The sequence below is a fragment of the Rhipicephalus microplus genome, unplaced genomic scaffold (assembly GCF_043290135.1).
Source record: "Rhipicephalus microplus isolate Deutch F79 unplaced genomic scaffold, USDA_Rmic scaffold_120, whole genome shotgun sequence".
In the NCBI taxonomy this organism is placed as follows: domain Eukaryota; kingdom Metazoa; phylum Arthropoda; class Arachnida; order Ixodida; family Ixodidae; genus Rhipicephalus; species Rhipicephalus microplus.
In genome coordinates, this window is record NW_027464692.1 from 454,890 (window position 1) to 480,749 (window position 25,860).

The window sequence follows — 25,860 nt, forward strand, 5'->3', positions numbered from 1 at the left end:
TGACTGCTTGCAAGCTGAATTTTATTTGTCATGCGCGCTTGACTCTCCATTGCACATGTCAAGCGGAGGCGCGCGGACGATGCGCTGCGTGTCTGCTTAGTATGCGTATGGCACGTAGTGCTGTGCTCCATGGTGGCCATGTCCTCCATGGTGGCCATGTCCTCCATGATGGCCGTGTTTCTTGAGAAAGCCACCGTGTTGTGCGCCATGGCCGTAATGATCATAGCAAGGCGCCTGCTGGTAAACGGGACGGCGAACCAGCACCACATGGCTAGCTTTCTTGCCATGATGACCGTGGCCGAGCGCCAAGCCAAGAATAAGAGTGATCACAATCATAGCCACCTGCAAAAATGAAAGCGTGAGTCCAATTTCGACTGCTACATATAAGCACTCGCAGACAAGAAAGCGGTAGAGAAAGCCAACGGGAAGTCCTCTGCAGCAACAAGATCTTGATTTGGGTGAGTACGAACATAAATTACAATATTCTCCAGATACCATTTTCGACATTAGCAAAGCCTTTCGTATGCCAGCAGATACAATTCCTTGTAATAATCTCAGCTGGTAGCATTCTTCCTTTCACTGGTATGTTTCCATTCTCTCGTGCCACACTTCCAATAATTGAATAGATCGTTTGTCTGTTTGTTTACAACAAAATCATCAACTTCTAGCTATAAAACTGTAGTTCTATTTTCCTATTGCTGTTTCAACATGAAACCCATATTAATTTCTCTATTATCAGTGACGGGTTGCTTCCCGCATTAAAGGCTGTGTAGTCACCTGACCTTCTAGGTTTGCTTCTCAGGTCATTTAACTTAGGTCGCTTATATGAGTACACAAAAATATAGCCATTACACTTTTGTGATATTCTCAGCTGGCACTCATAATTTAGAAATGCCGGTCGTTCGCACTTCAGTGTATTTTTCTTTTGGGAACATTGCTTCCTAAGTATATAGATTCCTTTTGGGTTTTTGCTTGCATAAATGTACTCCTTTACTACACTGCGAGATGCGGGCTACCCGTTTGTTTACGGAACCAAAGGTACACATTGACGAGCTTATGCCTGCGTGATGTATAGATATAAAACTGGCTGCACACAACATAGAAAGTAAGCACGCAAATGAAACTATGTAGCCCATTGCGTATTTATTATACTCGCTATCTGCCGCATAATGCATAAATGTGTAGTATTTCACATGTAGCATGTTCTCTTTCCTTAAAGAACTGTTGTTCAGATGCAGCTCCCAGCACTGAACGTTACATAGCAATTAAAGACAACAAATACAGAATAATTGATCTGTCACTGAGAGGAGACGGCTTCGCATCTCTGTTATATCCAGTAGCAACTAAAATATGTGAAAAGAATCCTACACTTGTATGCACTCTTCTGAGTCGTCGGCAGAAATATCCGTAAAATTCTGATCGCTAGAACGTCATTTTGTCTTAAGCTAAATAGGAAAGCTTTGGTTTGGAGCTCAGCGGTACGCTCAATATAACTACAGTTGAAATGAATGCAAACAAAAGCACCAAACCTATTCATTAAGCTCTATCCTCTAAACTTGGAGGTTATATTTTCTATTTAGTACACCGAGAATATGACGGATAACTATACATCTGTCCCCATGGTTCGCAAAAGTGTCGCTTGGGCGAAACAAATTCAGCTTGATCTGTATGAGCTTAAATCTCGCAAAAGACCCCGCATAACATTTTGTTTCAAAAACGTCTATCCCCACATTTACACATGTATTTCACAAAGATGTCTCACTTACCGCACGCTTCATTCTGAGCACGAAAAGTCAGCAGCTCGCAAGACTTGTTCCACAGAGGACTTGTTAACACAGCCGCAGCAGATCGCATATAAGTACGATGTTGCTGCTGCAAAAATGCAAGGGCGTAAACGTTGTGTTCGCAATCGTGCTTTACATGTGCAATGCAACGCAAATTCCAAGTTGATGCTTGGTATCTCGCGGTAAATCACCATGACCGTTGGTCATACCGTACGAAACTTGCTAGCTTCTCTCAACAGAGCTGTCAAGTAGATGCTCATATGTCTTTGTCTCGCTACACACCTCGAACAGTTTTTTTTTTTACATGGCAGCTGACTGCCGCTTTGTGTACGTGGAAAAATGTGCGAATATATAAAAACATGCCATGGAAAGTTATTCATTTTCAAGTAACATTTCTCCTCTAGATCGACAACTTTACTTTTGTATTTCAGTTATATAAGAAAATATGTTTAGCAGATCGGCCATTAGTTCAGTGTTTACGTAAATAATTGCTGCACTTTTTCGTCCATTAAAAACGAATTGAGATTCAGTAATCAAGGACAATCGTTGTTTACTGAGATTCTGGATGCTGCCGAAGAAAATATTGGCGGTTGTTTCTAAACTTTCCGCTCCCGTTGATGAGCTTCAAGTTTTAGGTTGGCGCTGTTTGAGCATTTATGCCTCATTGTTTTCACGTCTGCCGTCAATGTTCACTATATGTAAAAAACTGGAAGGGATATTACGTTGCATCATCGGATAGATCAGAACAACTGTCTTCCAGTCGTGCCATTCAAGCACAATCACTCTTTTACATGAACATGTTAACAAATGTACACGCCAGCATGCTTGCTGTCAGTTGGCCGGGTATTATAATTATCATGAGAGGGGGCACAGACATTTATGAACATTTATTCGCGTATTTTAAATTTTGATACGAAGTTTGTGTTGGCCTGATCTTCTGGCAGTGAATGGCTGAAAACTTTGCTGGATGAAACAGTCTGTCGCACGTCATTTATTGCTGTTTGGAAACAATACATCTTCGATATTGCTTAAGTACGTTTTCGCATTTCTGCTCAATATAGATCAGTGTACTAGGGAACATCTTCACCAAGAAAACCCCGTAACACCTTGAATTGACACACATCTGTTTACAAAAACATCTTTTCATTGCCTGCGGTGATTACGTGAAGTGAATTTCAGATGGTTCAGTGGCATGACGGTATTTACACCGAAAAGAACTACGAATAACTTTTCAGAAGTTAAAGGAGGTGCAGGTTGCTCAATAAGACGACTGTTTCAGTTTCAGTTTCAGTTTCAGTTTTATTGAGCATTTTCTTCACAGAGTTGCGAAAAAGAAAACGCAAGGATAGGAGCAAAAAGCTGCTATATTAGCAGCTTGACGAGGCTCCTACCCCTTTTCACTTGGCATTACAGAATCAGCAGAGCACAAAACATGAAAAAACAATTTGACGTCGATTTTCAAAACTTCAATAAATAAAAAGAAAATGCATCAAAATTACATCAGTTTCAGGTTTACATAAAATAAGCAAACCACATAGAGAGAAAAACAACAAAAAACAAAAGAAAACAGCGTGCGGCCAATCATGAAACAATGCACACGTTGCTAAACGGCTACCAAAGTATTACAACATGATTATACAACGTTTACAACACTGGGTATGCGAAAAGCACGAGTTTTAGTGCACAAGGGAAACACTGACGAGTGAAATGTTGTATGTTTTACTCGTAAAAAAAAAGCAACGAAAAAAATGTCAAAGAAAGCAAACATTATACGATGCCATGTTACACAAGCACTATTATAGGGTGTTTCTTTTACATATAGTACTGTAGCCGGACAACTAGAAGATGCTAAACTACACGGCGCCATTTTGGATGAGAAGGTTCTTAAGTTGTTTTTTATGTATATTAAAGATGTCGATGTTTTTATTTTCAAACAAGTTAAAACAAGCTGGAATACAGTGTTCAAGTCTTCTCAAACCGTGATTAGTTCGCGAATAAGGAACAAACCAGGAAGGCCTTTTCCGAATGTCATAATAGGATTGTGTATTTTTCCTGAGGTTACACAGTTTAAGAAAACAAGCATTGTTTGATAGCAAGCTTTGTTTGTATTTCATAATAAGGTTGAAACTGTGTATGTGATCGATCGGTAAAATCTTATATTCTCTGAATAAATGACTTGTATGTGCGTCGTATGGTACGTTTGCAATATGACGAATCGCTTTTTTCTGCAGTAAAAATATTTTGTTCCGATTTGCTTTAGATGTATCTGCCCACACTAGACTACAATAGTTTATGTGAGATGAAAACAACGTATTATAGAGTAAAAGTTTAATGTTTGCTGGAAGTATCTGTCGAAGTTTAGAGAGAGCACCACACGTCCTAGCTATATTTCTAGTTACTTTATTAACGTGTTCATCCCAATTAAGATTTTCATTAAAAATTACTCCTAAGGATGAAACTTCTTTGACAACCTCAATTTTTTCGGGCCCGAGATATATATCCAAACCACGACAGACAGCCTTCTGAACCGGTGCGAATACCACAGCTTTGGATTTTGTTGTGTTGATCGTTAAATAATTTGCAGTACTCCAAATGAAGATGTCGTTAAGAATGTTGTTGGCTGAGTCTGCAAGCTTACCTAAATCATTACCATGAAAAAATATACTAGTGTCATCTGCATAAATTATAAAGTCCACATATTTGCTGACACTTGTTATGTCATTTATATAAATATTAAACAGTAGGGGCCCTAATATGCTGCCCTGAGGTACACCTGACGTTATGGTTAGTAGGGAGGATTGGCTGTCATTTATAACTACAGATTGCTTTCTTTGTGATAAATAAGATTTCAGAAAGTCAAGTGGGGTTCCCCGAAAACCATAATGACGCAATTTTGCATAGAGTACTTCGTGGTTCATTCTATCGAACGCTTTGGAATAGTCAATAAAAACACCCAATGTTAACAGTTTCTTTTCAAATGAGTTAAGTATGAGTTCTTTTTGTGTGAGGAGAGCCAGTTCCGTGGACATGCCCCGTCGGAAGCCAAATTGATGCGGTGATAATATAGAGTACTTTTCACAAAAAGACATGACACGTTGATATATTATTTTCTCTAGCCCTTTAGATGTAACAGGAAGTATCGAGATCGGACGATAATTAGAAAAAATATTTCGGTCACCAGATTTGTATAAGACACTAACTCTCGCATGCTTCATTTTTTCTGGGAAAACTCCCGTGGATAAGCAGATATTAAACAGATGGGTAAGAACAGGTAACAAAAGATCAAGTGCTGCTTTAATAGGTCTAATTTGTAGGTCATCTATGTCCCGAGCAGTAGTGTTCTTTAGTGACATAAATACAGACAGTACTTCTTCAGGAGTTGTGTTTAAAAAATATGCAGTGCTCATGTTTGGCACACCTAGAAAGTCCCTGTAATCACTATTACAGGCACGAGAAGGGTTTGATAAATCAGAGGACACCAGCGTTGTGAAGTACACGTTAAATTTATTAGCAAGTTCTTGACCCTTTACTATCTTGTTATCTATGTTTAACTCAAGTGCGTTGTCTCGAGAGCAACTTCTATTTAGAAGCTTATTTATTTCTCGCCAAAGCACGTCGCCACGAGTGCTAACCCTCTTGAAGAGAGCTTCATAGTACGCATCCTTAGTTTTTCTCAGTTGCTTCGTTACAAAATTTCTATACCGCTTGAATTCCGAAAGATCGTTGTGGTGTCTTGTTTTCACGAATTTCGCGTACAGAAGATTTTTCTTCTTAATCATTTCCAGACATTCTCGCGTCATCCATTGTTTCCGACCTTTCTTCAGGGTTTCGACAGTTTTATATTTAAAACACTTATGGTAAGTTTTTCTTAACAGGCACATGAATATTTCATACGCCTCGTTAGCGTTAACTGATTTATAGACAGGATCCCAACAAATCTGCGCAATTTCACGCCTAAAAGTGTCTAATGTTTTGTCACTAATTTCCTGTATTTTGTATGATTCTGGAGTTGATACTTTTGCACGATTAAGATACTCGTTGCGATTTTGAAACATGTATATAGGGTAGTGATCACTAATATCGGCAATAACAGTTCCAGATACGGTTGAATCACTTATGTCATTTGTAATAAGTAAGTCGATAAGGCTTTCAGTATCTAAAGTGACACGTGTAGGTTCAGTAATAATATTAGCACACGCAAAGGAATCAAGTAGTAGTTGGAAGTTACGAGTGGTTTCAGTTTGCTGTAAAAGGTTTATATTGCAGTCGCCCCCTATGATAATGTGCAACTTGTTAGTGCACGCATACGTAAGCAGATTTTCAAGAAATTGAAAAAATGCTTCTGTTTTTCCGTCAGGTGGACGATAAACTACCACATATACATACTTGTGACATGCTAGTGATAATGCCTCATAGTCTGGTGTAATCGCTGAAAATTCTGAGAGAAGGCTGCAAACTAAGTGGTCAGCAATTAGTTGCAAAACACCTCCCCCTCGACGAGAGGGCCTGTTTAAAAAGAACGATTTATACGTTGGCAAGCATAGTACCTCATCATTGCACGTGTACCAAGTTTCAGAAATCAAGATGATGTCGAATTTAAACGAGAATTCGTCGAGAAACGTAGTTATATCATCGTGCTTGTTGCGAGCTGAGCGAGCATTTAAGTGCATGATACTGCAATATCCACTAGTGTAAGGTATATTGACATCACGTGGTAATATCGCCATTTTAACAAAAGGAAAAAAAGAAAAAAAAAGGTCACGCCGAAAAAACGAAAAGTGCTAATCAGATAAGCCTACGGCATGCTAGATGCCCCGCGGCTGCTTGAATTGGCCGCTTGCATCTTGTGCAAGTCAGCTTCACATGTGATTTGAACTGCACGAGATGTTTCCGTTTCACGCGCAAATATTTTGCCACCACTTGCCCACGCGAAGCGCCAGTTCATTTCCCGTTTCCGAGCAATCGTCATACCCAGCAATTTTTTCAGTTGGGGACAAAGGTGCTCATTTACGAAAACAGACTGTTTAGTTGTGAAACCCAGTTCCTCAGCTGTGAATCGAGTTCTCCTTGCTTTCTTAACGATGGCATCCCTTTTAGCTCGGCGATTGAAAACAACCACGATGTTTTCGTTCAGGGGGGCATCACTGTAAAATCATTTAGCTAACAACAGATAGCCCATGACAATTCGCTGTGATGTGCGGTGTGCACACCATGTTAATGAATGTTAAAAATCAAAGTGAAGAAAGAACTTGGGGATGGACGAAGCGTGCAGTGCGCACCAGTGTTTCGCACAGCAAAATCGCTGCTAATGGGCAATCTTAGAACGAATAAAAAGGATCTGGCCGAGGTAATTTGCCACATTGCTCTGTAGAAAATTGTGTTTGAGCTTCGCTGAAGTTGCAAAATCGCGTTGGAATGCTGCTTACCCTAAGCTGCTTCTTTTTGCCTATAATCCTGATTTCAGTTGTCTATGACATGTAGGCAAGGGGGTGTTTCGAATCTAGTAACGGTATCGGCTATTTCTTGGGCTAGCGGTTGCCTTCTTCATCTTTAGTGGATCAGTAACAAGTAAAGCACCATCACTTTGCAGATATATTTCAAAAAGGTGTCTTTCCAATAGGGGACTTTAGTGTACATATTCACGCTTTTGTCTCGAATTTCGGAGAGGTTGAGTGCATTGGTAAACTTGGTGCATGTTTTTGACACTGCTGCTAAGACAAAAATGATGTTTTAGCCTGTAATGACCAACTCATAACATGCATAGTGTGAATCAATGACTAGCAATACGATTTACTCAATTTATTGATATTACCTATTTATGACGAGCTTTGAGTGCAAAAAGACGCGCTGGCATGACAATGACATGACAGGACGACATGCCGAGACCCCAATGTGCTTGAGCTCTGATAATCTACTTAAAGTTTACATGATACATATGCATATTCACGTTAGCGGAGACGGACGTATGCAATAGACACTTATTTTGAAACTATGGTCCACATGTTGTTTGTTTGTTGTTGTTCTTTTTCTGCACACCCAAGCAGTACACGTTGTTGGACTGTCAACGAAGACTGATCGACGCCCGCATGCCGTCGTAAACTTTAAAATTCAGCGCAAGCGTCTCCGAACAAAGTTATGCGTGCGCTACGTGTTCTTGATGCACCACTCAGACACTACATAAACCAGCAGCACCGGTGTTGTTTAGTCGCCGTGCCGTTTGGGCTGAAAGTGTTTTTAGGCGTGCTTGGGAAGAAACATAAGATGACCATGAAGATCACTGTAAGCGGCAGTATTTTACTCTTCTGTCATTACTTGATTACTCACGAAGCTCTTTAAACGCCGAGTGCTTTTCTGTTGTTGCTAACTCTTTTACCGATCATTTCAGGCCATATTGACCAATGTTTTACGCAAAATGTTTATCATTTAGTCGACGAAAACAGGAGGAATTCGTTGTTTAAGACTAAGCGTGTAGCACAGAAGGAGTATATTTGCACTGAAGATGAGTAATTCTTGAATGAGGTGTGTGGAGGTGCAGTATTCAAGTGCAACTTGAAAATTTCCTGAACGTAACAGCTCTAACTCCCCTCATATTGAGCAAATAGTCAGATTTCATGATTCTTCTGCATTTTTATTAATTCATACAAGTGTGCGCTCAAGAGAAATCGTAATGACTCTTACATCGCAGTCTATATGATATGGAAAAAAAAGGAGGCGGAGAAAGCCTCTCTTATGCGCTTATGGTGTTGCTCTCATTTAGGTCTTAGAGTTGCATGCAGTATGAAACTACACAATTTATGGATACGGCGTCTTGCAATGCAGGGCTCGTCAAGTTTGGACTGACTACAATACAGTCTTCTCTCATTTTTTGTTAGCTCTTATCGAAGCTCGTGTTTATTTTCATCACACCTTTGAACAGGTGACCCTGCTGTTGTTGGCCGTTGCAGTTGCCCTGGCCACGGATGATAAGACTGACAAAGGTCTCGGCGAAAACGTTGATGCTTACGGTACCGTGCTCGGCGGCAAAAAGGAACACGGGCTGAAAAAAGATCACAGCCATGGGAGCTACGACAACGTATGCCTTGAGTGCCTTCACAGATACGGTCTTGGCGGCTACAACCGTGACAGACCCTATGGCCACCCAAGCTATGTGCCGAGGCACCACGGACCATACGTTCGCTACTGAAATAGTGTGAGATTTGTCTGGCATGCACATCATAGAACAGCTCCACTTGACCTGTTTAAAGGGATGTAATCCGTTTGCTAGTTTTTGAAAAGAAGGAATATTGTACAATCAATGACAGTCAAATATTATTGTTTATGCGTGATGCTTTTTTGAATACTTATTTGGCTAACTATTGCGATAGTGAATGCATCAACACTCTCGACGGGGTTTCGCCGCCACCCTCAAGCTCTGTATAAAGGCCAGTTTGGTAATGCCCCCCACCCCTCGTATGCTCTACTCGCGCGTAAATGAGCACGAGCGGGGGCGAAGAAGGCAGCTGAAGCAGGGATGAAATCATCTTCAAAACAACTTCAATTGTCGCTGTCTGGCACATTCTATTTTATGCACGCACGAACCTCAAAATTTTTACAGCGCTTACAAAAAATGGAATACGAAACGTGCTAATGACTATTTCTATATTTAACTCCAGCACCGCAAAAACAGACGTGAGGCAGATAATTAAACGTAGCTCAGCGCTTACTATACGGCGTTACTCAACTGAATTATATTAAATTAACCACACAAAATAAATAATTTACCCTTTTTTGTTTTTTTAGTTTTCCAGTTTTTTACAATGATTGGTTTCAAAATTTATTCGCCATACTAGCTGCGCAGCTTATTTTTTTAAAATTTATTTACGATAAACGGCAACGTACACCGGAATAAGACACAAGCGCTGAACTTCAACCGCATTCACTAAAAACATTTTACTTTATCAAATGTTTGTTATTAGGTTGTGTGCTCTTGAGGCTGTGTTTGGTCACATTGGTGCACATTATGATATTATGGCTCATCCCATCCACTCCACTTGATATTCTTCGCCATCCTGGTCCCACGTGTAAGGTAGCAAATCATTTTTCCTCGACTATAGTTCACCTCTCTACCTTTTATTCTCTACCATTCTCTCTCGGCATCGTGTCGAGGTGCTACTCATCATGCATATGCTACTGCTGAAGTCTTTGGAACACAGCCTAAGGGGTGGTTGGTACGATTATCTATATATACAGAGGAAAGGTTCGTTGCTTTCCCGCCATTTTGTGGACCACGTGGGGAACGAAACTGATACCCGCTTCAGCTCGGCAAGAGTGGTGCGCGTTCTTCACTGTGTGCGCACAACAGGGTGCGGTATTACGTCAAACGGCGTCGAATACAAACTCAATAGCTTTGGTGGCCGCGTCTCTTCTTCTTCACTGATACTTTCAGATAAGAGACGCTGTCTTCCCCTGTGAGGCATGCGAATGATTCGCGTATCTTTAGGAACTTCATTTACTCTGTGTTTTCGTAACGACGGCGCAAACCCACCCAGCACACCACTTTATGCACAACAGCAACATTCCATAGTAATAGCGCGAGAACAGAACGACGACGAAGAGACAAGAAGGACACGGGCGGTAGTGTCTAGCACTCGTGTCCTTGTCTCTTTGTCGTCGTTCTGTTCTCGCTCTATTACTATCATCATGTCATACCAACTAGCCCAAACTGCCACACTTCTAAACAACATTCGGTTGCATGAAAGACGAAATTCTAAAACCAGAGGTCAAATGTCTTAGTCGAATATGAGTTGACCCTAATGAGCGGTTTGGTAATGTCTGATTGGCAACAACACATATCTACGAATAGACGTACCCCGTATGTGGCACGGATATGCATCTGCTGCATAATGCGGTGTTTGTTCACTCAATACACGTAAGTAGTTATTTTCAATAGGCTTTTCTGTAGTCAGCTTAATTATCGTTTCTTTTGGCCTTATTTTTACGTGCATATAATAGATGCTTATGTTGTTAGTAAAAAGTACTTGTTTTTGATCTTTATCGTTTGGGCTCATCACGCAGGCAGTAGATTTTTTCACTACAGGAAAGAGTTTGTGTTCCTGTCTTGACTATTTGCACTTTGTTTCATTACATAAATTATATTTGCTAATTCTGTTCCAGGCAACTTTCAAGAGATTCCTGACTACCGTAGGCAAGCCTTCAATATAGTGCCTCATTGGCGGTGGCGATACGGGTGATAGTCGCCATAGGAGGCGACATCAACACGGAGTCTTCATGAAGGAAGCACGTGTGTCACTAAAAAACCCATTTGCTGAATGTATTTCTAAATGAAGTTGTAAATGTACAATTGTATCCACCTGACTTTTCATTGGTCGATGCACCTGATTGACGATCAGAACATTTCTAGGAGCACATGAGATGATATTTGAGGGTGCTTTTAATGTCCCAAAACAATGGAATGACTATGAGAGACGCTGTGATCGAGGGTTTTTGATAGTGTGCTTATATAAAGCTATTGGTTCCAAAAATATATTTTAATTATTTTACGTCAATATATGCCCATAATTCTTATCGTTTGTTTCAAGTGTTGTGTGATGAAAAAGGCAAGGTATATTGAATATTAGTCTATCTAAAGAGCTGGCCTTTACCTCACTCAAATGATATATATCTTCATCAATAAAATGCAGAATATTTAGCGGTGAGTAAGCGTAAGAGCATTGGCCGTTTTTTTTGCCATTGTGGACAAGGGCTTGGTTCTTGTGTAGCCTGAGGCTTGTCGTTACAGGTAAGCTGAGCATTACGATCATGGCTTGTAAGCCGTTTGCTCACCTGTATTGTGAATGGTCGGCAAACAGCCCGGACAGTTGCAAAAAGTCGGAATCTTAGCGCTATGGTGAAGGCGAGTACAAGCGAGAAAAACTGGACACGTGAGCGCTCGTCATCGACTTCATCTTCACACATTCCCTCGTCTTCACCAGCTCTAAGATACTGCCTTTTCAAGATGTGCCAACAAGTTCACATCAATACACTTCCAAAAAACGACAACGGTCCGTGCTAACTTGCCTGCGCTAGACCAAACAATTTCTGAAAGGCCAGTGACATCAAGCCTACCTTCTTCTGAACCTGTTTGGTCGACTGTAGCTGGGTCGCTTTCCGTCATAACCTTGGCTGTAGTCACCAGCGTAGTCTCCACTGTCTGGTGGTATATAGACTACTCTGTCTTCACGGGAGGTTGTACCATAGTTTCCACCATATTGTCCGCCGTAGCCCTTTTCGTTACCCCTGAGGTAACTTCCCCCTCTTCGATAACCAAAATGGCCACTCCCATAGCCTCCATTTAGTCCATATAGTCTCGTAGCCACGGCAACGGCGATCATAGTGGCGAATATTATGAACGACAGCTGCGCAGAAGTAATAAAACTATGAGCAAGAAAAGGTTAGTAGATGTAACAAAAACTAAATGTTAACAAAGTTTCTGTTTCGTAATTTTTACGAGAAACAAATACTCAGTGTTACTGCACTGCTACATGAACACCCATGTACCTAATTGAGACTTAAATACACGTTAAGAATACCCGGTTGGTCAAAATTAATCTAAATGCCTTGAAGATATTCTGTTTATTATTCATATCGTGATTCGGCCTCTTGATGTCGGAGAATTTAATTTTTTTAATTCTAGGCGTGAACTTGCGGCCAATATATGAAAATATTATCAATGTCAGTACCAGGACATTGTCTATTTAACCATACAGACGGAGATAATTTCATTGGCATCTAGCCAGTGTTTACAAGAAATCCATTGTTTTGTTCGTTTTTCTGAGAATTCAGTCAGCTTGAAAACTCAATCTGAACGACAAAAGTAGGTCTGGGTTTCTCAACCTCTCAGGTAAGTATAGTTGGTGGCATACTGATGTAATATGCTCAAGTAATCTGCGATTTCCCGGGTGCTGAATGACGGAAGATTCAATCAAGGCACCAGTTACGCTTCCAAAATTGATATGTTTGCTGCTTTACAGTACAGTGGAAGCAGGCTGAGTGGACTTGAACACAAAAATAATCAACAATGCGCAGTTTTACAGCGTCTAATGTTAAAATAGATTCACGTGCTGGCAAAAAGCGTGCTCTGCAGGCAGTCCGCCTTAGTCTTCTTAATCTGTTCGTAAATCCACATCAGTCTGCCAGTACCTCATAAACAGATGCAGGAGTGTACAGCCTGTTCCTCTCTAATGCAAAATGTTTTTATTCCGAATGAATTGTTCAGATGTAATCATATATAACTATGCATTCTCGGGCTATAAATGCTATGAGAACTGATTGATTCACTCAACACAAGCAAAATCATCATCCAATATAATAGCTGCTTATTGTTTTATTAGCTTGTAAAGTGGAACGAACTCTTCCTCCTTTCAGTCTTCTTCCCAAAAACTTCGCGAATATTTCCGAATGAGAGACACAGTAAAAACTATATAATAATTTTAGGGGTTTAACGTCCCAAAACCAAGATACGATCATGAGGGAGACTGTATTGAAGGGATGCAGAAGTTTTGACCTCCTGGCGTTCTTTAACGTGTACCTGAATCTAAGAGCGCGAGCCTCATTTTCATGTTCATCTAAAATGCGGCCGCCTCAGCCGGGAATAGATCCTGCAACCTTTGGGTCAGCAGTCAAGTACATTAACCACAAGACAACCCTTGGCGGCTGGACGAAAGCCACATACGGGACCCAACACGCCGTCCCACAACAATATTGTAGGGTCCGTTCTCCCTGGCCACAAAATTTTTTAGGAACCTAAAGCTATGGAAATCGTTCATGGATGTGATGGTAGAACACGGGTTCTCTTTGCTGTCTTGACAGAATAACTTTCCAACTTATAAGATGGATAAGAACATATTACACAAACTCAATCATCATACTTTATATCATATCAGCGTATATTCATGAACGCGTGCCTGGTTATAAAACATCGTACAACTATCGCCAAATGACGCTCTCATAAACAAAAGCAATATACAATTTTATCTTAAACAAGAACACGAGAAGCGATCATAGAAATGCGTCTTACTGTGTTCCTCATGACGGCAGCGTTGACAGTTGCAGGTGTGCTTTATAGGAGGAGTGCACGGGACGCCTAGGCGTTCTTATATATGCCGCATTGTATCATGGCTGAACGCGTGAATGGCATTATGCGCGCAAAACATTGTGCAAATAATTCTTGATCTCTGTAAACAGTCGGTGAGAAAGTCCGACTCGGCGGCCAGACTACGCAGCTTAGTTTAATGAATCTTGCGCCTATATTGCGCTGTCTTTGTAACCAACTTACATATATACAGCATGATATTTCTGGTTTGTCAGCGAACGATAATGGATGCATCAAGCAGGCAAAGTGCTTGGGTTGTGTCTCTAGTACCTCGTCTGACGCTTCGTTTTTTTTTCTGTTGTCGGCGAGCATGTCACGTCATTGGTGAGATGAGGTTAACGTGAAGGCGAAGAAACAATCAAAATTGCTTCGTGAGGTAAAATGATGAAAGGAAAACAGGAAGGACGTATTGTATACCCCGACGTGCTCGAATACGCGCCTGACTGTAGCACGTCCTGAGGCTATAGTAAAGAGGTATACTCAATGCCGTGCTATCATCAGAGACGATGCTGATGAAGCACCTCAGTTTGCACTGACGATGCGTCTTTATAGTATGTTGTAGATTCGATTGCCTACATCACGACAACATGTGTTTGCATGCGTGCGTTCGTATATATATATATGAGATCTAACAGACAATACTACCATGAAAACTATAGGGGAAGATAATAGACCAAATTATAAATTAAATATGAAGAAAAGTGGGTGAAAAGATAACTTGCCGTGGGCAGGATCCAAACCTGCGACCTTCGAATGACGCGTTCAATGCTCTACCACTGAGGTACCACGACAGATATCCCCCCAGCCACTTTATAAGGTTTATATGTGAATTAAACGTGGGAGTGTCAGTCAGCGCCACTAGTAGCCATGGCGGCGAGTGTGGCACACTCTTTTGAGCCTGTTTGGCGTCACGTAGCACGTGAACTTATTACGAGTGGGCAGCTGACCAATAGTCCCTCGTATAAAACCTAAAGGCACTAAGTCTGCCAGTACGAGACCTTGTTAATGAATAAGGAAAGAAGTGTATACCTAAGGGCTCGTTTTTCCGTGTTTTTACACAATATTAATGAGATCTAACAGACAATGATGCCAAGGAAAGTATAGGGGAAGACATTATACCAAATTGTAATGTAAATATGAAGAAAAGTGGGTGAAAAGATAACTTGCCGTGGGCAGGATCCGAACCTGCGACCTTCAACGACGCGACTTTCGAATCCTGCGACCTTCGGATCCTGCCCACGGCAAGTTATCTTTTCACCCACCTTTCTTCATATGTACATTACAATTTGGTCTAATATCTTCCCCTATACTTTCCTTGGCATTATTGTCTGTTAGATCTCATTAATATTGTGTAAAAACATGGAAAAACGAGCCCTTAGGTGTACACTTCTTTCCTTATATATATATATATATATATATATATATATATATGGTCAAGTAGATCCTCGGTGAGTGCTCACGACGTGGTTTATTTCGACGTTTCGGCCTAGAGGCTGGCCTTCATCAGGGTTGAGGGTACAGTTTGTTGGTGCTCAGCTTTACACAATTTTGAATCATAGGGCGAGAGAGAAAAAGAGGAAAAAAAGCAAGAAAAGAAGAGAAAAGAAAGAAAGAAAGAAAAAAAAGAAACAGAAAAAAAGAAAAAATGGCAGCATATCCACGGAGTGAATGATGGAGAGTGGGGCGAAGAATTCGTCCTTCCATTCATTCTTGTTTCCGTCCGTCCATGCGTCCGTCAGTGTGACCATCCATGCGTCCATCAGCCCGTCCGTGCGTGCGTCTGTTCGTGCGTCCGTCCCTGCGTTCGTCCATGCAGCCGCCTCTGCGTCCGTTCATGCGTCCATCCATGCATCTGTCTATGTGTCCGTTCGTCCATCTATTCAACACTCCAAGTACCACCATCTCGCATCTTTTCATCATATATTCGCCATATAGAAGCACCGCCATCCAGCGGACATTCCAAGGACTAAACGAGAGGTGGCACACGCACACTTTCTTACGGCTTGCGCTTCGGGTCCACTTCCCACCTTTAACCACCTCGAGTTCATGGTATATACTACTGTATTCATGGCACTGCGGCCGAACGCTTGCTAAACCTTTCGAAAACCAAGGAGGTTACGCCCAGCGAGTATGACGTAGCAAACTTTTTCAGTCAGATAGTGCTCAATGTGCATGCCAATGGCTGCTAATGGTGAAAGAGAGGCGGAGAATTCGGCTTTTACTTTCTTACGGCTTGCGCTTCGTATCTACTTCCCATTTTTAACCACCTCGAGTTCATTCATGGTATATACAACTTCATTGTGTTCATGGCACTGCGGCTCAACGCTAAACCTTTCTAAAGCTAAGGAGGTTACACCCAGCGAGTATAACGTAGCAAGCCTTTCTTGTCAGATAGTGCTCAATGTACATGCCAATGGCTGCTAATGGTGATCGCAGCCTGCGCGTTAACTAAAAGCCGAATGCTCCTGTCTCTCATTCCCCATTAGCAGCCATTGACATGTACATTGAGCACTATTTTTTATTGCTCAACAACGCACAGAAGTCTCTCACCTACACCACCTTGGAGGTCAAAATGTTATACTTGTTACATACTACGGGGGACGAACGGGTGCCGCTTTAAGGAGTTTCGCCCCCAAAAAGGAGAATATAAGGTGGACTCCCCCAGGCGCCCCCTTTCTCTCTTCCTTCCCCTTTCTCCATCTCTCTCTCTCTTTCTTCTTTTCACCTTTAGGTTGTTTGCGGTCTGTGTATCCACTTTTACTAACGCATTATTCCCGACCAGACGGCGCGTCCTGACTCTGGCGGTTCGGTGTGGGGGAAAAAGAGCTTTTTTAAGAAGTTTAAGACTTTAACTACTCAGCGCCCCGTCGACACCACGTCATAGAAATAGGGGCGCCGCGTATGGCCGCAGAGGCTGGCAAGCGGGTGCAATGGCAATTCTTGTCGCTTCTGCATTACGCGTGCACTATGGGCCTCCCGACTGTGCACAGGGGTGCTGTTGGGCATGTCATGTTTGGCACAATTGATTGTATAGTGAGTTAAAAACAGAAACAGATGACAGCTGTACTTAGGAAGAGTAGTTACACTTGGAATTACTTTGAGTTGTCCAGTGCCCTTCGCAGCTGCACTGCCGTGCACTCAGTTATTTTTTCATTATTGCCGTAATGTTTTCTAATGTTTTAATTGCTGCAAGTGTACCTGGATTCTCATTTATTCCTCTATCGAGGGTGTTAAATCAGGGGATAAGGTATGACTCTCGTTGTCCACGTTCTCGATTTGATTTAAATCCCGTCTCTAAGAGCGTTACTGATAGTTTGTCGAATGTATGGTCGGGAAGATTGAGATGTTTTGATAGGGGTAGATTTGGGGCTGATTTCGCATGGGCTCAGTGATTATGGAAGCGAATCCTGAATGGTGTTTCTGTTTGTCCGATGTACTGCATACTGCACACGTTGCATTCGAGTAGGCATACTACATTAGAGGAATCGCATGTTAGGTTCCCTAGTATGTTATTCGAAAACTTGGATTGTGTGCTGGTTGCCCTGAGTGTTTCTCGCACCGTTTTACATACAAGACATCGTGACTTTAAACAAAGTCGGCATGAATTATTAGGGGTTGAAGTATTGATTCGAGAGTGGACAAGTGTGTCTTTGAGGTTGCGTGGTCGTCGGTAAACGACGCCAGGAGCAATGGGAATGTGCGTTTCAGACGTTCACTTTGTTCCAGAATGTTGTAATGTCGTTTAAGGATTTTGTTTGCATTGGGGAAATTTGTGCTGTAAGTTAAGCAGAGGTTTGTTCGTTGTGGGTCTTCTTGTGGTGGTCGCTTCATAAGTAAGTCATCACGCTTCAGTTTTCACGATTTTTGAACGACGTCATCAATTATATGTGAGGGGTATTTTTGTTTATCGAGCATAACTTTTAGCTTCTGTGAGCTCGTGTCAAAATCAGTGTCTCTTGAGCACATTCGCTTAAACCAGTGGGCCTGGCTGTATGGAATACTGTTATAACAGTGGCGTGGGTGATCGCTTTGGTAATGGAGGTATTGTTGTCGATCCGTTGGTTTGCGATATGTGGTTGTAGAAAGCTTGTCTTCTTCTATCGTTATGGTAACATCAAGAAAATGTACGGTTGTTTGCGAGTAGGTGTGTGTGAAGTGTATGTTCGGATGTACAGCATTGTACGTGTCGATAAAGCTGAGAAGTTCATCCTCGCTGTGGGTCCAAATAAGAAAAATGTCGTCTATGTATCTTCTGTAAAACAGTGGTTTCAAGGATCTTTGTGCAAGAAACTCCGATTCTAGCTTTTCCATAAATATGTTCGCATAATTGGGTGCCATTTTGGTGCCCATAGCGATACCGCTGATTTGTTGAAAATACCCTTGGTTAAATTCGAATGAATTTAATTTGAGGACCATCCTCGTCAAAGTTGCGATGGCAGAGAAATGTGGGGTGTTAGATTGTCTATGGTCTGTGTACATCTTTTGTAATGCAGTCATGCCGTCACCGTGAAGAATACTTGTATACAATGAAGAGACATCAGGAGTAACCAAGTACGAGTTTTTCGGCACACACAGAACTGCAATATCTCGAAGAAAATGTGTGGTGTCTTTTATGTACGACGCAAGGGAGCATGGAATGTGGCTTATTAGTTTTGCCACGTACCCTGATATGGGTTCAGTTATTGTACCGATGCCTGATATGATTGGTCGACCTGCGTTACCGGGTTTATGAATTTTCGGGAGGATGTAGAAGCGACCTGGACGAGGGTATGCTGTTCACATCAGTTTGTGGTCAGTGTTGGTTATCTTTTCTGCATTCAACAGTTTCTTTAGTTCTGTTGATAAGATACGTTTGTATTCGTCTGTCGGATCACCTGGGAGGCGTTCGTAAAATTTTGAGTCTAGTTGGCGGTATGCTTTCATTAAGTAGTTGGTTGTATTAAGGACTACAATTGCTCCTCCTTTGTCAGCGGGTTTTATTGTTATGTCTGTCCTAGATGCCGTATATATATATATATATATATATATATATATATATATATATATATATATATATATATATATATATATATATTTGCCATACTGGCTCCTGCCAGTATTGCCGAAACAAGAAATCGACGAGACATGGTTAAACCACTCTACTCGGAGCCACAGTGACCGTTTGCGAAAGCGGTCAAAAAGCGACTCAAAGCGACCCATGTTCACACTTGCGTGCTAATAACGAAGTACTCAATGCACTGCCAACTTCAGCGTCAAGAGAGAGAGAGAGATAAAGATGCAAGGAAAGACAGGGAGGTTAACCAGACACACATCCGGTTTGCTACCCTGCACTGGGGAAGGGATAAAGGGGAGAAAAGAGGTTGCAGAAAGATGAGAAGGTACACACAATCACGAGCACACTCGGGGAGCACACACAGTCTACAGGCGGTCGCTCAGGTTCGTTGACTTAAGATAAAGTAGCAGTGCTTTAGTTGCTTTCTGCGCAACTGAGGCAGATGCCCAAGGTCCTAGTATCTTCTGCACACAAAATGGTCCGGGGTCAAGTCGATTCAAAACCATCCGGAGCTGGCATCGCTGTGTGTCGTAGCAAGCGCAGCTGCACAGGACGTGTTCGATGGTCTCTTCAGCTCCGCAGTAGTCGCATGTAGGAGTGTCTGCCATACCAATGCGAAAGGAGTACACCTTTGTAAATGCAACACCCAACCAAAGGCGGCATAACAGTGTCGCATCGGAGCGGGAAAGTTGTGATGGTAGCTTTAGCTTGAGCGAAGGATCCAGTTCGTAAAATTGACACCTTTGGAAGCTGGTAGATGACCAGAACGTGCGTGTGAGATCTCGAGCCAGCAGGTAAGTTCAGCGTCAATGTTCATTATGCACCTCAGTATGCACTGGGAATGCGCTTTAGTAGGCTGATAGAATTGCCTACCTCATGTCATCATGCATGACATGATGTACGTGTGTGTGTGTGTGTGTGTGTGTGTGTTGATTGATTGATTTGTGGGGTTTAACGTCCCAAAACCACAATATGATTATGAGAGACGCCGTAGTGGAGGGCTCCGGAAACTTCGACCACCTGGGGTTCTTTAACGTGCACCCAAATCTGAGTACACGGGCCTACAACATTTCCGCCTCCATCGGAAATGCAGCCGCCACAGCCGGGATTTGATCCCGCGGCCTGCGTGCGGGTCAGCAGCCGAGTACCTTAGCCACTAGACCACCGTGGCGGGGCGTGTGTGTGTGTGTGTGTGTGTGTGTGTGTGTGTGTGTGTGTGTGTGTGTGTGTGTGTGTGTGTGTGTGTGTGTGTGTGTGTGTGTGTGTGTGTGTGTGTGTGTGTGTGTGTGTGTGTGTGTGTGTGTGTGTGTGTGTGTGTGTGTGTGTGTGTGTGTGTGTGTGTGTGTGTGTGTGTGTGTGTGTGTGTGTGTGTGTGTGTGTGTGTGTGTGTGTGTGTGTGTGTGTGTGTGTGTGTGTGTGTGTGTGTGTGTGTGTGTGTGTGTGTGTGTGTGTGTGTGTGTGTGTGTGTGTGTGTGTGTGTGTGTGTGTGTGTGTGTGTGTGTGTGTGTGTGTGTGTGTGTGTGTGTGTGTGTGTGTGTGTGTGTGTGTGTGTGTGTGTGTGTGTGTGTGTGTGTGTGTGTGTGTGTGTGTGTGTGTGTGTGTTTTTTCCTCTTCCAAGAGAGTGCGGACAAGACAAACCCTGCACCATGCTTCGACCTGGAATGCATTACGATCACACCACAGAGATACAAACAGCCTGAGCCAGGCTCACAGGTGATTCTCGTCACTTGTATCTTCTCGTACACTGGCGCTGTAACCATCATGCATTTTGCAATTGTTATGCACACAATATGTATGATATGGTTTGCAGAGGTGCATGTTGTGGCTATTAGTCATACTTTGCTCTACAGAACACGCTTCTAAGCCGATGCTAAATATTTATACCACTCATGTGCTTCGTTAACCGATGCAGGTAATGAGATTAGTGGCTGGAAAACTATGCTCGTAGAAATTATGCAGCGATGCTATGTAATGTAAAGCATTGTGTCTGCTCACGCGTTTTCTCTCAGTAATGTCGTCATGGTTAAACACATCTCGATACGCCTTATTTTTGAAGCAAGGAATAAAAAATGATAACAAGGGTAAAATATCCTAAACAAAGTTATATTACCTTAATATTTGAAGCAAACACATAGTGATTCTCTCGACATATCGATTATAAAAACTTTTTATACCTAAATTATAAATTATTGCGGGTATTCGATGAACCAGGCCCGTATACCAAAAACATACTTTTAACCTTCATACTGGTCCCACCTCTGCAAGCAACTATAAAATTTGTGTATATCAAATCTCCAGTAGTAGATCCTCCGTGAGCGGTCACAACGTGGTTTATTTCGACGTTTCGGCCTAGAGTCTGGCCTTCATCAGGAATAAAGATACAGTTTGTTGGTGCTCAGCTTCATACAATCTCAAATCAGAGGGCAAGGAAAGAGGAAAGAAGACAGAAAAGAAAAAAAGAAAAAAAAGGAAAAAAAGAAAAAGAAAAGAAAAGAAGAAAAAAAGAGAACAAGAAGAGAAAAATAATATACGGTGGACTCCCCTCGGGCGCCCCCCTTCCACTCTTCCCTCCACTTCCCTCCATTCTTCCCTCCACTTCCCCCTTCATCTCTCTCCCCCTTCTCCCCTTCACCTTTCTGATGTCAGCGGTCTGTGTATGTTTCCTTTCACTAACGCATTCCTCCCTGCCAGACGGCGCTTCCTGGCACTGGCGGTTCGGTGTGGGGCAAAAAAGAGCTTTTTTAGGAAGTTCTAAAGTTCTAAGCCTTTAACTACTCGGAGTCCCGTAAACAATTCGTCGCAGAAGGAGGGGTGCCGCGTATTGTGGCAGAGGCTGGTAAGCGGGCATTTTAGGAAGTTCTAAGCCTTTAACTACTCGGCGCCCTGTCAACATTTGATCGTAAAAAGAGGGGTGCCGCGTATTGCGGTAAGGGCTGGTAAGCGTGCGCAATGCGAATTCCTTGCCCGCTTCTGGATTACGCGTGTAGTGGGGGCCTCCCGGCTGTGCACAGGGTTGCTGTTGGGCATGTCGTGCATGGCACAATTAATTGGGTAGTAAAAGAAAACAGAAAACAGACGACAGCTGCACTTAGGAAGAGTAGTTACACTTGGAATTGTTTTGGGTTGTCCAGTGCCCTTCGCAGCTGCAGTGCCGTGAACTCAGTTACTATTTTCATTGTTGCCGTTATTGTTTTCTAATGCTTTAATTGCAGCAAGTGTACCAGGATTGTCATTTATTCCTCTATCGAGGGCGAGGGTGTTAAATCGGTGGATAAGGTATGACTCTCGTTGTTCACGTTCTCGATTTGCTTTAAATCCCGTCGCTAAGAGCGTTACTGATAGTTTGTCGAATGCATGGTCGGGAAGATTGAGATGTTTTGATAGAGGTAGACTTGGGGCTGATTCCGCATGGGCTCTGTGATTATTGAAGCGAATCCTAAATGGTGTTTCTGTTTGTCCGATGTACTGCATACCACACACGTTGCATTCGAGTAGGTATACCACATTAGAGGAATCGCGTGTTAGGTTTCCTCGTATGTTAATCGAAAACTTGGATTGCGTGCTGGTTGCTTTGTCTGTTTCTCGCATCGCCTTACATACAAGACATCGTGGCTTTAAACAAGAGCGGCATGAATTATTGGGTGTGATGTGTTAATTTGGGAGTGGACAAAGAGGGTGTCTTTGAGGTTACGTGGTCGTCGGTAAACGACGCCTCGAGCGGATGGGAATGCGCGTTTCAGACGTTTACTTTGTTTGAGAATGTTGTAATGTCGTTAAAGGATTTTGTTTACATTGGGGAAGTTTGTGCTGTAAGTCAAGCAGAGGTTTGTTTGTTGCGCGTTTTCTGGCGGTGGTCGCTTCATAAGTCTTCGCGCTTTATATATATATATATATATATATATATATATATATATATATATATATATATATATATATATATTGTTTGTGGTGTGTGACATTATTGTATGTGCTTACAAAACCTTTTGTGTATTTGTCACAACTTTTCAATTAAACTTTCAGTTCGCAATAAGCGCTTGCCCGTGTCTTGGCTGTCCTTGTCTGCGTTAGGCGCTCCAAGCAACAAAGAGGAACCAAGCAACAAAGAGGCACCAGACGAAGTCCGCGCAAATTTCAACCAATAACTGTGCGCTACTGGATGTTATGGAATGGGCAAGATTAAAATAATTTTTCGCTGTAACGACCGTAGTGTACTCTTTTTTTTTTTGATGATATGCGTCTTAGAAGTAAGACGAAACAAGAAGACAACAGGTATAAAAGTGCTGACCCTTGTACTCATTGGCTTGCACTTTCTTCTCGGTTGTCAGTACTTTCACGGGTTCCCTGAGCGAAACTTTGTCAAATGAGCAGTATGAGATAATACCAATATATGGGGTTTAACGTTCCAGAACGAAGAAGTTATTGTGAGAGATGTTGGGAGGGGGAGGGCTTCGGAAATCCCGACTATCAGGGGTTCCCTGACAGACTCCTAAATCAATATACAGATTTCTCCTACTGATTCCATTAGCCTCTTTATGTTGGCCGCTATATATATTTTAGAAGGGGTTTTCATGTTACTGCAACACTAAAGCTTTATTCAAGCACGTAGCACGAAATCACACAAATACAGGTTCCCATTGTGTACCATAGCATTTTCATTCATGATGCTTGCCACCGTATCCCATTCCACCGTAGCGCTTGCCAACTCCGTATCATCCGTATCTGTGTCCGTAGCCGTGAGACTTTCCGCTATATCCACGATGGCTCATGTGATAGCCTTCCTTGAGACCACCACCACCGTATCCTTTGTGACCACTACCGTGGCCGCCATGGTAGGTGTCAGCCAAGGCAACACGAATTGACAAAACAAAGACAACCAGAAAAATCTGCACGCAAAGATTAACATTTTTTTGTGTTTATCATTTTCGAAGGAATGGTTTCTAATTTAGCTTGTGCCACATATTTCCACGTCAGGAGTGGTGTAATCTTGGGAACTTTTTCGGAATATTTGCTGTAGTTAAGCCTTCAGCAAACTGTACAAGGCAAGGTAGCCACACCGACTTCTTTCTATTTAATTTTGAGTAGGTATAAAGTTAAAATTACAATTATGGGCTTTGATCACTGCTATTTCAATCGTATAGGCGGACAGCATACAGCAAAAGTTATTGAGAATAGGTGGAAAACGCCAAAGAAAAGAAATGGTATAAAATGAAGGTAAATAGAGGGACAGAACTTATGACAAAAAGAAAAAGAGGTCAACCGGAGCAGAAGTTTGCTCTGGCCTCCTAAACTGGGAAAGGGGGTCAGGGGAGGTAATGACAAAAGACGGTGGTAAGGTAGGGAGATGAAAATAAAGGTAAAATATCCAACATGCCAGTACGCAATTAACAGAATGTTTGCTTTATCAAATTGTGCTCCGTAACTCATTCTATACAGCAATATAATAACGTAAAAAAAAAGATGACTGACATGGTTCGATAACGCGCGAACGTCAGGAAAGGCTGAGCGACGTCAAATATTAGCGTTAAGGAAATGCAGCATCAGTCCAGGCAAACACCAGCCCGAGTTCCGTGGCTAAAACTAACAGTGTGGCTTTCTTGCGTGCCTGCTTCGGTTTAGTCTCGTTTATTTGCCTGCAGAAATACCCCAAGTTTCGTTGTTGTTTTTTTACGGAAGATGACCATATTTTCGTAAACCATGTTTCGAGCGTGCAATACCTATATTAAAATTGGTGCAGTGACCACATACGGCTTTCTATAAGATGTACGGTCTTGTTTGGGTTATTATGTTTTACAGCGGTTACAGAAACGTCTAATTATTTAGCATAACTTTGAAGCTGCGCCTACCTTGAGAATGATTAAGCGCTATGACGGACGCATACGAGCGAGAAGGAAGACACAAACAAAACCTAAACCACGGGCTCGACCTAAAATATGTGCGCGTACACCTACGGTATGCTTATTAGCCTTATGCTGCAATTGCGATTACAAGTGCAGGCTATGCCTCAATTGAAAAAAAAAGTTGTTTTTTTAAGACACCTATAGCACCAATCTCTAATAAATTCATTTCTGACAGTTCGAGTTTTTGTGCCTTTATATAACCAGTAGGGAGCTGTGTACATTGCATGGTTTATTGTTATCGCTAAACAATGCAACTAAGTGATCTAATTCTTTTCCGCCTGCGTTGCGCTTTTTTACATAATAAAACTATTTCAATATTCACTTTATGCCACTGGTTTATTGCATCTTGCATATCGTCTAACGTATATTGTATTTTATTGTGGATCTGGCTGACATTAATTTAAACGCATGAAACCTAACTCAAAACCCAGATTTCTATTTTAAATATGCCACAGCCAAATTAGGTCTTGTATTTCTAGTGAAGAGAACAACCGATAAACATTTACTGTCACGAAGTATACTTTCTTAGTTTTGTGTGTTTTCCATAATTTTCTCCCTTTTTCCAAAACCATTCTCGTTTGAGCGAGTATTATTCCCACCAGTGTAAGATCAGCTGTACTTAGCTAAATTCGGAGTAATCAGAGCGTGAGATCATTATTTGAATGGAGCCTTTCTTACTGTGATCTTCATGGTAGCTTCGAATCCTTTGGCATATGAACGTATATACGTTCTTGTGCCAAAAGATTCCAACGATGTTTGTAAACAGCAGTCTCAGAACGTTTTTTTTTTCAGTAGAGACAATCTGGCGAGTCTAATCCACGCACACGCGCAAAACTTCCGCTGTCTTGTGCGCAAACCCCAAACGGTGAATTCTGCTAGCTATAGAATATACTCCACCTTTCTATGCTGTTGGTTCGCGATGCTTCCAGTGCCTGAAGCAAGAAGAATTTGTTTTGGGAACTTGACTTCACATGACTCGTATTCTTTTCATTGCTC

At 42.0% G+C, this 25,860-nt stretch overlaps 2 protein-coding genes across 5 annotated transcripts in view; one reads left to right on the forward strand and one right to left on the reverse strand.

The window, feature by feature from the left end:
- LOC119171923 (uncharacterized) lies at positions 1–13,968 on the reverse strand. 3 transcript variants are annotated; one of them, XR_012889719.1, is made up of 4 exons: positions 13,840–13,968; positions 11,889–12,178; positions 1,767–1,869; positions 1–342 (listed from the first exon to the last, which is right to left on the reverse strand). XR_012889719.1 is itself a non-coding variant. In XM_075885323.1 (3 exons), the coding sequence occupies exons 1-3, from the start codon at positions 13,849–13,851 to the stop codon at positions 272–274; spliced, it is 189 nt and encodes a 62-aa protein (XP_075741438.1). In that variant the 5' UTR covers positions 13,852–13,937; the 3' UTR covers positions 1–271. The 3 variants fall into 3 exon arrangements, 1 of the variants encoding a protein (XP_075741438.1); XR_005109900.2 differs by having other exon boundaries at positions 1,767–1,872; positions 13,840–13,954; XM_075885323.1 differs by lacking the exon at positions 11,889–12,178 and having other exon boundaries at positions 1,767–1,872; positions 13,840–13,937.
- LOC119171922 (uncharacterized) overlaps positions 7,972–25,860 on the forward strand; it is a 26,564-nt gene continuing 8,675 nt past the window's right edge. The window contains exons 1-3 of one of the 2 annotated variants that reach the window (XM_075885324.1): positions 7,972–8,063; positions 8,701–8,973; positions 10,938–11,323. In XM_075885324.1, the coding sequence (XP_075741439.1) occupies positions 8,046–8,063; positions 8,701–8,967 (285 nt within the window). In that variant the 5' untranslated portion in view covers positions 7,972–8,045 and the 3' untranslated portion in view covers positions 8,968–8,973; positions 10,938–11,323. Of the gene's footprint in view, positions 8,064–8,700; positions 8,974–10,937; positions 11,324–25,860 lie in introns of those variants that run through there. The other variant, XM_075885325.1, reaches the window with a different exon arrangement.